This window comes from Bombyx mandarina, chromosome 01 (genome assembly GCF_030267445.1).
Source record: "Bombyx mandarina strain Sakado chromosome 01, ASM3026744v2".
Classification (NCBI taxonomy): Eukaryota; Metazoa; Arthropoda; class Insecta; order Lepidoptera; family Bombycidae; genus Bombyx; species Bombyx mandarina.
Window position 1 is genome coordinate 16,200,660 of NC_143208.1, and position 12,738 is coordinate 16,213,397.

Here is a 12,738-nt window from a genome sequence, read left to right on the forward strand (position 1 = left end):
ATGTTGTGTCACTTCGTTAATTCCCGAAATTTTCAGTGCCGCCTATGTACAATTTAGTCACATTGCAAATTGTGACCAAAGTTAATAATAAAATAATGCAGATGCACTTGATTTAGAATAGTTGGCGACAATTAGTACATACTCGTCAAAATACAGTATTTTACGAAATGCAACACGTGTTTAAATACATTCTTAATATACGACAGATCACGTCAGGCATGTGACGTTATGTCACATTATTTTCTTTGCATGGTCATGTCGTTTCCATTAAACTCTCGCCTTAAGTGTATTATTTATGCTCTTGCCGTTTGCTAAAGCAATTTTAATTTTATTAGTTTAATTTCTTTATAAGTTGATTTTATTTGGTAGTTTTTGGCTTAAGAGGTGGAGAGGTTGGAGGAAAAGGGAAGGAAATTACAGTTAAAAAAACATACACATGTATGTATTCGTGAACAAGTCAAAAATGTCTTTTAAACGTTCTAAAAAATAATTCAAATTTTCCAAAGGATTTTTCCTCAAATAAATGTGCAAGTAAAATGAAAAAAAAAATGACAATGCGGAGAATGTCAATAGTCATCTTACTTTGTTACCGTCGCGTTCAAAGCGAGTACGTATTAAGCGTATTGAAATATTATTGCGCACAATGTAACAGAACGAACGATACTTGAATTTTGATGGCGTTCGTCCAATCAGTTGCATACTAAACATAAGGATATAAACGAATTTCGTGTAGGTTATCACAGCTCGAAGGTTGATACTCGTTTTAACACAATTTATTAAAATTCAGGAAGTTCAAGTGAAAATTTAGCGAAGTGACACAGGAAGTCAACTTAAAAGCTAAATTAGGGCTTAATGAATAACAACTTGCCTCGATAAAATTGAAATTCTGTAGTAGTACATTTTTTTTCTTTTTTTTATGAAGGATTACAATTGTGTACAAAAAAAGGGTGCGTGTACTTATGTACGCGCGTAAGAAGTTATACTTTATTTTTATTAAATTTATTTCTTTTTTATTTATTTAAATTTTAATCAATTTGAATAAAAATCGATTTCTCGACATTGTATAAATTCAGTAATTCTCGGTACGGTTCGGAAAGTTCACCTGCGGCTATATTCAGACTCCCCAAGTTACATCGGTCGTATTGTAATGAGCGATTTAGTGGGCAACTTAATTCTGTTAATTTTGTGTCACGGTGCGCGAGTATCGTAAAATTTCACTCTCATCAATTTTTCATAACGCGCCTAAAGAAGTATAACTTCAAAAACTCTAGCCTGCAGAATTATTTCCGCCGCTATTGGCAGCTAAGCGTATCCGAGACCCGCAAATGTCATCATCATTATTCTAATGCATTCTGATTTAAAGTCATCGCATATATACCTGATTTCTCCAGAATGTTGATACAAAAGATCTCAGGGGTCGAGGTAACTAAGCCAATCCCTAAAATATATGAGCTCCAATTAGCACCAAATCTGGTTATTGGTCGCCTTTTACAAATAATTTACGAAAAGTAGTCTTTTTCGTTTTACTCAACAGATAAAGAAACAATTACTCTTATTATTATTAAATAATACATTATTTAAATAATAAGGAATATTATTTTCGTTTATTTTCGCCATTTGGCCCTATAGTCGTCATTATTAGTGAAAATCAACAATGTCAGAACCAAGTCGATGTGTCTATTGCAAAAAATATGTATATGGTACCTTTTTATTAACGATATTTTTGTTTTAATTAATCATTAATCATTCGATTATAATTTACTAGTGGTTAAGAAAAAAATCGATCACTAAGACTTCAATGCTTTTCCAATTACCAAAAAAACACTATGTAGTCATTTTAATTGCACGAGTACTGGTAATGTTTGTACAACCTATTGAATTTCTTACAGATTTTTTTGTATCTTAATCCGCGTTCTGATTGATAATTAATCGCAACAGGCAAAAAGATAATTAAATAACGATTTTGACGCTTAAAAAAAAGTGTAGAGCTTAATACGTAATCATGATTTTCACGTTTTGAAATAAAGACTTCGTTAAAAGAAGGATAGAGGGAGAGAAGAATGCATTAATGTTTGAATTCAAGAAATAAGCAAAAAAAAATTGCGGCATTAGTGGCTGAGTGCTATGGCATTTTTTGCTCCATTAAAAGGCTTGGTGCCTTATGGAGATCGTGTGACTTTAGTTTTCTTTTTGTATGACCTACGTATAAAACAATTTTTTTTTTAGCACTAATTTCTAGTGGTTTCTAACCAATATTTATCTTCTTCTTCGTTACGATGATCGTTGAGGTCTTTTTTGAATACTTTCTATTGTCTACTTTCTATTATCATTTTATTCTATCTTTATGAACAAAAATACCAAGGGATGTTTTCAGAATTGTATATTTAAATACAAAATAAACAAATAAAAGTGTTATTTAAATTATTGACTACCATATTATTGTATTGATCATTCTAGAAATTCTACTTATGTAATCTGATCATAATGTAACCGGTAAACATTAAAGTAAAAATGTAAATAGGCACTTCATCGGTATTTATATATAAGTTCCGTGCATAAGTAATGTGTATTGTACAAGTCTTATATAATTTATTTATTCATTAGATAAATTAATATTAAGTAGCAATACTGAATATACTTATTAAATGATAAATCGCTGCGACCCAGTCCCGTGAGAACATTATTGATAAGGTTTATTATTGGCTTCTGCATCGTCCAGATGCACTTACAAAATGGATTATCATTCTTGTACGGTGCTGGGAAGGGACAACAGTGACATTAAAATAATACGGTTAATTTTATGATAAATTACTAATTTCGACTTCACAATAAGGTAATATATTAAGTGGAAAACGCTTGAGTAAATCAATAAATCTAGCATCGTATATATTCACTTCATTAACGATATAACTATTGGAAAATTCACAAATTTACGAAAGTTTTTATTACCTCCTAATTTGTAAAAGGTCGCCAAGAATTTGATAGGTCGTTCGCTTGCTACCGCAATTATCTCGATCGACACCGTTTCCTCAAGCAACGAGGGTTACGGAGTGCGGTTATATAGAGGTTTATCTTATATCTTTTTACTGATTTAGTTTTATTTCTTTTCAGCATAACAAATACGACGTAGGTAGCGGTGAGCAGTTCGATGACCTGGTGGGTCTTATTGAACACTTTCGTTCGTATCCGATGATCGAGACATCAGGAGACGTACTGCGTCTCTTGCAGCCTGTTAGTGGCACCAGACTAAGAGCTCACGACATCGACCAGAAAGTACAGGAGATGCAGGTAATTCAAGGTCTTCTCATAATATGGAATTAAACTAAGTTATCTTAATCAAGACTTTATTTCAAAAATTTATTAATTAAATTTTTTTTTGGCTAACGGATTTACAAATTCGTTGAATATAATTTTTTCTTAGATTTTTGCGAGCCGTAAACATAGTTAATTTACGATTTAATCTGCTCTCTGACGACTGACTATGATAACGGTAAAGTATTTGGAACATCAGAAATAATATAATTAAAACAAAAAAAGAGCTTACATTTATTTACTTCATAAATAAATAATAAAAATAAGAGACTAGGATTATTTTAGGTTATTAACCCATAAGCTACTCAAAGGATTTTAAAAAAAAATAATTATGTAGCAGTTTTTATAGTGGAAATCATAGAACGATCGAATAGGCACTGTGAGTTAATATAATCTTTAGTTGTAAACGCGATGTAAAATGAATGTGAAGGTATAGCTTAACTTGATTGCACATAAAAATGTTTGAGAAAATATTATTACTATATTATTATATTATTCATATTTCATCATTTTATCAATATGCAATTCGTATTTAAATATAATTTCTAAAAAACACAATTTATAAAAGAAAAACAGTCATTATCTAGTGATTTTATGATGTGACAAACGATGTAAACAACAAAAATGAATTAAACGATCACCATAAACTTGAAGGTGATTCTGCCCACGTACCTACGTACGTACGTGTACGTGGTATCATATTAACTTTAAAAACAATTGTGATCTTGAAACAATAACGTTTGCGAGGATAAAGTCACGTTACGAAAGGCATTGAGAAGTCGACGTGCGTTATTGTTTGAATTTCAAAGGGCTTGTAAATCATGAAAACGGAGGACGGACGCAAAACTAAAAGTTTTTTATTGTAAATCTGCCCGATGTTCGTTAACGATACACGGCTCTCGATTCTTAAGATAAAATTTATTTCGTACACGGGAATCATGTGATATGTATTTTCGTTAAGTTTAAAGCGAAATGTGCTTAAGATAATCGGTAAGAACCGCTGGGTCACGTTGGATGCAGGTGGCAACGGACCGGCCGCACTGGAAATCACTTGGGGAGGCCTATGTTCAGCAGTGGACAATGGACAGGCCGAGATGATGATGATGATGAAATGTGCTTTTAATAAGATGTATGTTTAAAACATTTACTGGGCAATGTCATATATATTTATTTCAGTCTTCTTACAAACTAACAGTTGAACGAAATCATTTATAAGGTATTTCATTAATGACAATTTAAGTCGCTTTTTGCAACAGTTACAAGTCGCTGGAAACCATCATGGATATATGCGTCTCCAGAGCATAGGCTAGTAAGTCATTAACTAGCGAGACAGTCCGATGTGTTGGAGAGTTAGGTATATTATTAGAATAATATCGTGGTCATCGTTAGAGCACTTTCAGCGCTCATGTTCATATATATATGAACATTGACATGACTTTGCAGAAATAGTATGCTACATCTTCTTAATAATTAAAATATATAATGTGTAACTAATGCATATATTGCATAAAAAAACTATTTGTAAAAGTATTTTGTTGACATTCTGGTGTTAAGAGAGACATACCGCTTTTCTTCGTTTTTGAAAATAATACTCTCTGATTTAGAAGTTAGCAGACATCTTAAAAACATTCTCGCTTAATTGCAGCAACTTTATTCAGTTTCACACCTAATAACGTATTCACAAATTATTATTATTATTACTTGAAACTGTATAATTTCATATTCATTTGTTTATTTAATGTTGTTCACATTTATTTTAGGGAATAGAAGATCGACAAAAAATGGAATGTAATACCGGTTTCGATGGTGAGTTTCAGTCATTGAAGCTGCTTGAAGACAGACACGTGTTCACAACTATTGAGGGAATGAAGCCTGAGAACGTTTCGAAGAACAGATATAGAAATGTATTGCCTTGTAAGTGCTGTTCATCATATTGCAATTCATCTAATATAGTGCTAACAGTATGTTGTTTGGGTATAACGTACATTTTTTGGTTGTCCCCAATGATTAGCAATGAAAGTGAGAGTTTTAGTAACACGTAGTTTGTAGATTTACTAAACGTATGTATTATGTCACTCAAATGTTTTAATTTTGATTATATTACGAGTACATTATCAGTCAGTTCATATGGTGAGTAATAAATAATATTTCAGAAAGAAGTTTCTATAAATCCGTTGCTGAATCACAAAATGAAGTTTCGAAGAACAAACTTAGAACGAACCCATTGCCTTAGAAAACTGAATGATCGATTGAGTTATAGTAGTGTAGATGACTTGTAACTTATAATGTTCCCAAAATATGACACTTACCTAGAATCTTCTTCTTCTATATCGTTCCCTCACTACTGAGAATCGCGACCACATATGACGTTCTTCCACCTAATTTCTTCACCGTTCTTACCTAGAATATTTATACTTAAGTATTGGCTCCACAGATGACCAAACGCGAGTAGTTCTTCGTCGTCGAGATAACAAACTGGAATCGGACTACATCAACGCAAGCTTCGTACGATCATCGCGTCTCAGTGATTCTACAAGCTCTGTGCAGTCATCGAACGAAAGTCTTGACAGTGTTCAATGTACGTTGTTTTCGAAATACTTCTTACCATCAAAATATAGATTATTTTCGATTTTCATTAATCCAGAACTGTATAACTGAGTATGCACTGGAATGAGTATGCAACGGATAGGTACCACCACCCTGCCCATTTCTGCCGTGAAGCAGTAATGCGTTTTGGCTTGAAGGGTGGGGCAGCCGTTGTTACCATACTGAGATCTGAGAACTTATATCTCAAGGTGGGTGGCGCATGTATGTTGTAGATATCTATGGGCTCTAGTAATAACTTAACACCAGGTGGGCTGATAGCTCTTCCACTTTAGAAAAAAATACCGAAAGCGTCGGTTGGTAGACCATTCGAATCCCGCTTAGACGTTGCCTCCAACTCAGCTAGTAATACTTACTTCAATGCACCAGCTGTTCCCAACAGCTGGGAGGAGCAGGTTAACGAAATGAACGCGAAGGGTGGAATGTAGTCAAAAGCCTTTGACCAAGAATTGGGCATCGATAGATGGTGCTACTCGAGGCCTGGCAAGCCACGTCGAGGGCTTATTTTCTAATCTTTCCCCCAACGAATACCACGTCAGTAGTAGCAACATAGACTGACTCGAGAAATTGTTCGTCTGGACGAAGACCAGCTATAGTTTACGTAATAGATACTATCGGAGGGCCCTCTTTAGCACCCAGTCATACGCGATGCTTTAAAATAGACTAAGGACCGACCCCTATGGAAGATCTTGCACCGACCTCTCCTGTCCAGCAATCGCAGTTGCTGAAACCAATAAATACCTATTCGAACTTCAGAAAACGCATTCAATACCCTATATCTACATGCACAGATCCGTTTGCCAATAAATAAATACTGTTTAAGGAAAAATTTATAATGCGTCATTAAAATGTCGGTGATGTCCGATAATACAGGTGCTACAAATACAATCGGAGATGCCTCCGTAATGTCGCAACACAATGCATGATTATGTTAGATAATTTGAATCTTAATGCGCGGGTACGTGCAATAAATACGTGGACTTTAAAGTAGGCGAATGGTTAATTCAATTTGTGAGCCCGTGTTTGTGTACGTTTTACATTTCAAAGGCATTCTGATTCTGAGAAAAGTACTTACATATCACATGTGTCGCATTATACTATATGCTATAGAATAATTTTTTTTCACATAATATTTCAACTAATCAATAAATCGTATGATTTTCAAAAACGTTTACATGTTTGATGAGTAATAATTAGAAAAAATGTTTTAAAAATTGAAGTTGTAATTTAGAAAATTCTGCACTGAAATAGATCACATTTTTCCTTTCCTTTGTAGTATCACTCTTGTCAGAGCGGTCGTGATCTTCATTCAGTCATTGCTGAGGACAGATATTATGTGCCTCACGAGCAAAAACTGAAAAAATGAAAATCGGAAACAAATGCGTATACTCGTAGTATTGTCTTGATTTCTGACATTAAAAAAGTGGCTTGTAATGCTTTTAGCAATTTTAGCAATCTCAAATCAGAGATTCCTCATTTGTTTCAGCGTTGATCCTGAATACTGAAAAGAAGAAGGCAGTACCACTCGTCACGAAATCGCTTTCAGACGACGCTCTGAGAGAAATGAAGAAAAGTCTTAAATTGGATAAAATTAATGGGAATCTAAATAAAGATGCAGGTAATGAAAATTAAATCTTTAATGCTTCTTTCATTCTAATATTTTAAGTAGAGAGTTCAAATAACACAATTTAGTTATATTTATATATTATTATGTACCCATTTCAAAATAAATCCCGGCAATAAATTGGCATTTACAAAAATTTTAAAAAGTGATTTCTTAATAGATTTTTAACTCTGTATTTTTCTTTTGTTCAACGCAAAATGCATGTGAAACATTCGACACATATGTACGTATAATAATCTAATGTGTTATGTATTATCTGACATCAAAAAAGTGGCAGGAACGATTTGAATGAGAAAAATGCACGATAGAACTTTATGGAGAAACCTTGGCGTGAGGCCTATGCTGTACAGCAAGACGATCAAGAAACCGTGATCGAATAATAAAAACTAGATAATTAGTGTATACTTAAATATACTATGTCTCGCTAGTGACATATAAAAAATGTAGCCTCAATTAGATTGTTAATAAAGGTTATCTTTACCTTTATCTAAATGTATTATCTGACTCAACAATATTTATTGCAGTAAAAGACAAAATATATATCGCCGCTCAGGGATGTTTGCCGAGCACTAAGGATGACTTCTGGCGAATGATCTGGCAGGAGGACGTCAGAGTTATAGCGATGATCACGAACGAACATGAAAAGGGGAAGGTAAATAAAATTATATAACATCTGACAGTCGTTACCGCCATCTTCCAGTGGAATCCTCCTTTTTTGGAGCTGGTTAAAAAGAGCATTCATTAAATTATTTATTTAAATGTATTTTGACTACAGAGAAAATGTGAACGTTATTGGCCCTTATCGGGACAGGAAGAGAGATATGACAACCTCCTTGTGAGATCCATTTCTGAGTCGCACTACGAAGATTACCTAATTAGGGAGCTTGACGTATGCGACGAAAATAAATGTTGCAGAGCAGTTTATCAATATCAGTTTACGGTGAGTTCCAGAGAAAATACATAAATACTTAGTATTCATTTATATCTCGCAAGCTCACACAAACACGCCCGTAAAAGATGGGCTCATTTAAACACACATATACTTTTGTTTTGACCACATTATATTTATAATATGCAATTTGAATACTAAAACGCGTGGTCCTTCAACATCAACCACTTTTTTCAAATGCTATTTAAACAGGATGATAAATTCAAATAGTATATATTTTTTTCATTACTTAATATTTAATACAATACCGAGACACTGTGACTATTTCTGACTATTTCTGTTGCAAAACTGTCATACAATATAATTTAAACTTAAACCTCAAATCTTAAGTTCAGTATATGTATAAGCATTCACATTGTGGGGTAAATGAGCTCCCGTAATTGCATACCCGGTGGGCGCCAGCTGCAAACGAAAATTGCGCGGACGGAGGAGTATGAAACTTCCCACACTTATAAATAATATAGAGAAGGAGTGCAGAATACTAATTTTTTTTTAAATTATGCATTAATAATACATTAAATCAATAAGAAAAACATTACATACACTACCATGTATTTGACACACACACGCACGCATACTATTTGTTTATTGTCAATCTTTTGTTATTGCTTAGTCTGTGGTCAAATTGTTATTTGTCTATAGTGTAGTTTTGGCGAAATCTGTGAATATAGAAGTAAAGTCTTTGATAATAGAACCATGGTAATGTTCAGACTTAAAATTTCGACTACTGCGGGACCACTAATATTTTTAATACTTCATCAATAATTTTGATTTTCATAAAACTTTTCGACTAATATTTTTTAGATATGAATGTTTTTCATTTATCTATTTCGCAGGCCTGGCCGGACCACAGTACTCCACCGGAGCCGGATAGGATCATCTCATTCATGGAGGATATAAACAGGAGAATGTTTCTAGTCACACAAGAGAAGAATGCTCCAGATCAGGTGAGAACTCCTTTATCGCAACTAGTTTTAATCATAATTTTTATTATTAACAAACAATCCCGAAGACGCATGTTGCGAGTGTGTGATTAAATATGTTATGAGTTCTGCTATGTATAAAATGGTTAAAGAGTAAAGTTCAAAGCACATATTTATTCAATTTTAGCCACAAATTGATTTCCGCAGCGTACATTTTGGAGTTGGCGAGAATATGGATGTACATATTTAGTATCGACATAAATACGAAAATATATTGCGTAAATTCAATCAAAGAAGCGAACTAAAGCCTAAATGGTATTTCAACACAAACATTCAAATATAAAATATATTTTTCTCCTACCGACGCCGAAAGTTCGGTTTTCGTCCCGCTGTACAGGGAAGAAAGTGTAACTTTTCCTCCCTGGGTACTGACAAGTGCGCATGCGCGTTAATGTCTACGTCTGCTCTCACGCACCTAAAATTCTCCGCCATTGTTGTGCTCGGGTAATTTGTAATATTGTGTTTAATGTAAAAGTAAAATAAACAAAAGGCAATCAAATTTAATAGTTAAGTATTAAACAAAGATGAGTTCATCAGACAGCTCTTATTCAATTAGTAGTAGTTTATTTAAAAATAAAAAAACGGTTAAATTATTTTTTTTATGAGTACGGGGGGGCTCCGCCCGAGTATTTTACACGCCGGAGGAAATGTCCAACTTTTCTCCTTTGGTGCACAATGTACTATTGTTGCACTAAATGATTTTGTTTTTTTCTAAGTAAATTAAAAAGCAATTTCGTCGTCTTGTTCCTTGTTACAGTTCTTATATACCTAACTTGAGTTTCAAATAGTAGTTTGAGAATATTTCTTTATTTTTTCATTACAGAATGTGATTTGCGTGCATTGTTCCGCGGGAGTCGGGAGAACCGGCACGTTCATAGTCTTGGACATCCTTCTTGACAAAATCAAATCATCTGGTGAGAATAAATAATCATAAGCTCACGTCCCATATTATTATTTATTACATATCAACAAACATAATTTTTTGTTATTTGGCTTTATTTATTTTATTCTGCAGTTGCGAAATTTATACATCCAATGCATTTGTTGCTTAGCGAGCGATTTATGCTTAATTCATAAACAAATATAATAATTTGGCAAAGCGATATTGGAGGATGACAATTACATGCTCTGTTCTCCTCACACTTAAGTCTAATCTAATGTGAAAAAGTGAGACGAATAATTAATTCGCAATTCATCTTTTTTGTCGTGCAGGTTTTAACTGTGACATCGACGTACACAATACAGTGAAGCTAGTGAGGGCTCAGAGAAGCGGCATGGTACAGAATAAAACCCAATATAGATTCATATATCTCGCCCTTCAGGATTACATTGAAAACAAAAATATTAAATTAAGACGGAAGGTTTGTGTATTATTTTTGTGGCTTTAGCTGATAGTTTATAAAGTCAGTTGCTAAAACGTAATCATTATCCGGAACATCACAGTCCCGAAAGTTGGCAGCGGCAAGCGGTAGGCAGCGGCTTGGCTCTGCCCCTGGCATTGCTGAAGTCCATGGGCGACGGTAACCACTCACAATCAGGTGGGCCGTATGCTCGTCTGCCTACAAGGGCAATAAAAAAAAAAAAAGTTAGTCCTGTGTGCTTAGTGCGAGTTTCTTAACGTTCTCGATAGCGTAAAAGTTAACCCAGTTTTGTATGCAGTTGGAACAGCGCCCCTAGCGGCAACCGTACGCAAACGATCCTATTCCATACAAATTTGAGTTAACTTTTACGCTATCGAGAACGTTAAAAAACTCGCACTAAGTACACTGTAGCATGAAACGCAAGTTGTTTTTTTCACGGCAAATAAAAAATATTTATGTGTTTTATGAGTGAGCAATGTTATGTAATATTTTGGAACAGAACGCAATGAATTCGTAATTCAATTGCAATTAAAATATAACTTAAAACACTAAGAGAACTCACGTACCATCTATTAATCTGTCATGATTGAATTTTATACTTGAGTATTACGCCAAATTGTGAGCCTTTGAGAAGCAGCTTTACCTATTCTGATACTAGATGGCGCTGTAAGCTAAAAGCTTGCGTTCGCTGTACACTGTGTAAACTCTGAGATTTTTTTAGAACGTTTGACAAAATGTCGTCCTTTGATATTGTTAATTGACCTATGAAACCATTATTCCAGGGCTACCGGCCGGACATCTGTCGCGACTTCCATCACTAAACCAAAGCGAACTAAATATAAGCTCTTAAATATAATTTAAATCCAACGATTATTCGTTCTAGATTTAATGCAACGTGTAGTTTTAAGTTTTTTTTTAATAAAATATACTTCATTTTTATTCGTTTCATTGTCAATATATTTTACTCGATTGCCACAGAAGGGGTAATTTTTATACAAACATTAATGAGCTCCTTGGGATTGAGAAATCCATATTTCGACATGCTTTATAGCTTATATGAGTTAATTATTAATTTCTTCTCGTTTTAACATTTTTTTTGTGTAATTTTTTAATGTTTAAGAAATTGGTTCGTACCAAAAAGAAAAACCACGTTACTAAAGTTGTAATTTTGAAAATACAAAGGGTAATAAATAGTCGACTGTATACAGTTGTTCATTAAAATTGCAAAGTTCATGTGTGATTTACGGAATATACTATACACTATTATTGAATGGAGGCGATTGATTTATATTGCGAATTAGAGCACTTGGGCTAGCTGCGTGTTGGTTAATTGGGTCCATAGTAGAGATGAGTCGAATTTATTAGAACAGACCCGAGTATTAGGTATTTTACGAGATTAGGCTGCACCTAATCCCATTTTGTTAATGTGTATAATTCACCTGTTCCACCTAATGTTCGTATTCATAAAACATTAAATCGAATATTCAGCATACGCTCCCACCTGTTCCTGCGCTATCTCACTCACTTAAACATTGCAACGTATCTCACAATCCCTAAATGCTTAATCCTAATCATTCAAATAGTGATCCAATGATCACATTAATCAAATCATAATAATGAACTCGGAACTTGAGATTAGGAATAGGCAGATTGAGATTGCTTACTAAATAAAGTATTGGTTGTGAATGAGATTAGGATGATTATGTGGATTAGGTATTTTGATTAGGTATTTCTTAAGATTAGGAATATGTGGATCTAGTATCTGATTTAGTACGACCCATCTCTTGTCCATAGATATCTCAACGTAAATATTGTGGCTCATCTTGAGACGTCTTCTGACGTCATCCGACGACGCTTTAACCTGTTGCATTGGACTGTCCAATCATTTAATGGATCTCTAGGATA

At 33.9% G+C, this 12,738-nt stretch overlaps 1 protein-coding gene across 1 annotated transcript in view; it reads left to right on the forward strand.

Annotated features, from left to right (window-relative positions):
* The window catches only part of LOC114252833 (tyrosine-protein phosphatase non-receptor type 11), a 42,506-nt gene extending 30,738 nt beyond the window's left edge, over positions 1-11,768 (forward strand). Inside the window, exons 3-12 of the mRNA XM_028187497.2 lie at positions 3,112-3,288; positions 5,073-5,226; positions 5,747-5,890; positions 7,403-7,534; positions 8,065-8,192; positions 8,316-8,480; positions 9,326-9,436; positions 10,296-10,386; positions 10,685-10,833; positions 11,616-11,768. Of these exons, the coding sequence (XP_028043298.2) occupies positions 3,112-3,288; positions 5,073-5,226; positions 5,747-5,890; positions 7,403-7,534; positions 8,065-8,192; positions 8,316-8,480; positions 9,326-9,436; positions 10,296-10,386; positions 10,685-10,833; positions 11,616-11,654 (1,290 nt within the window). The 3' untranslated portion in view covers positions 11,655-11,768. The remainder of the gene's footprint in view (positions 1-3,111; positions 3,289-5,072; positions 5,227-5,746; positions 5,891-7,402; positions 7,535-8,064; positions 8,193-8,315; positions 8,481-9,325; positions 9,437-10,295; positions 10,387-10,684; positions 10,834-11,615) is intronic.
* Positions 11,769-12,738: the final 970 nt, after the last annotated feature.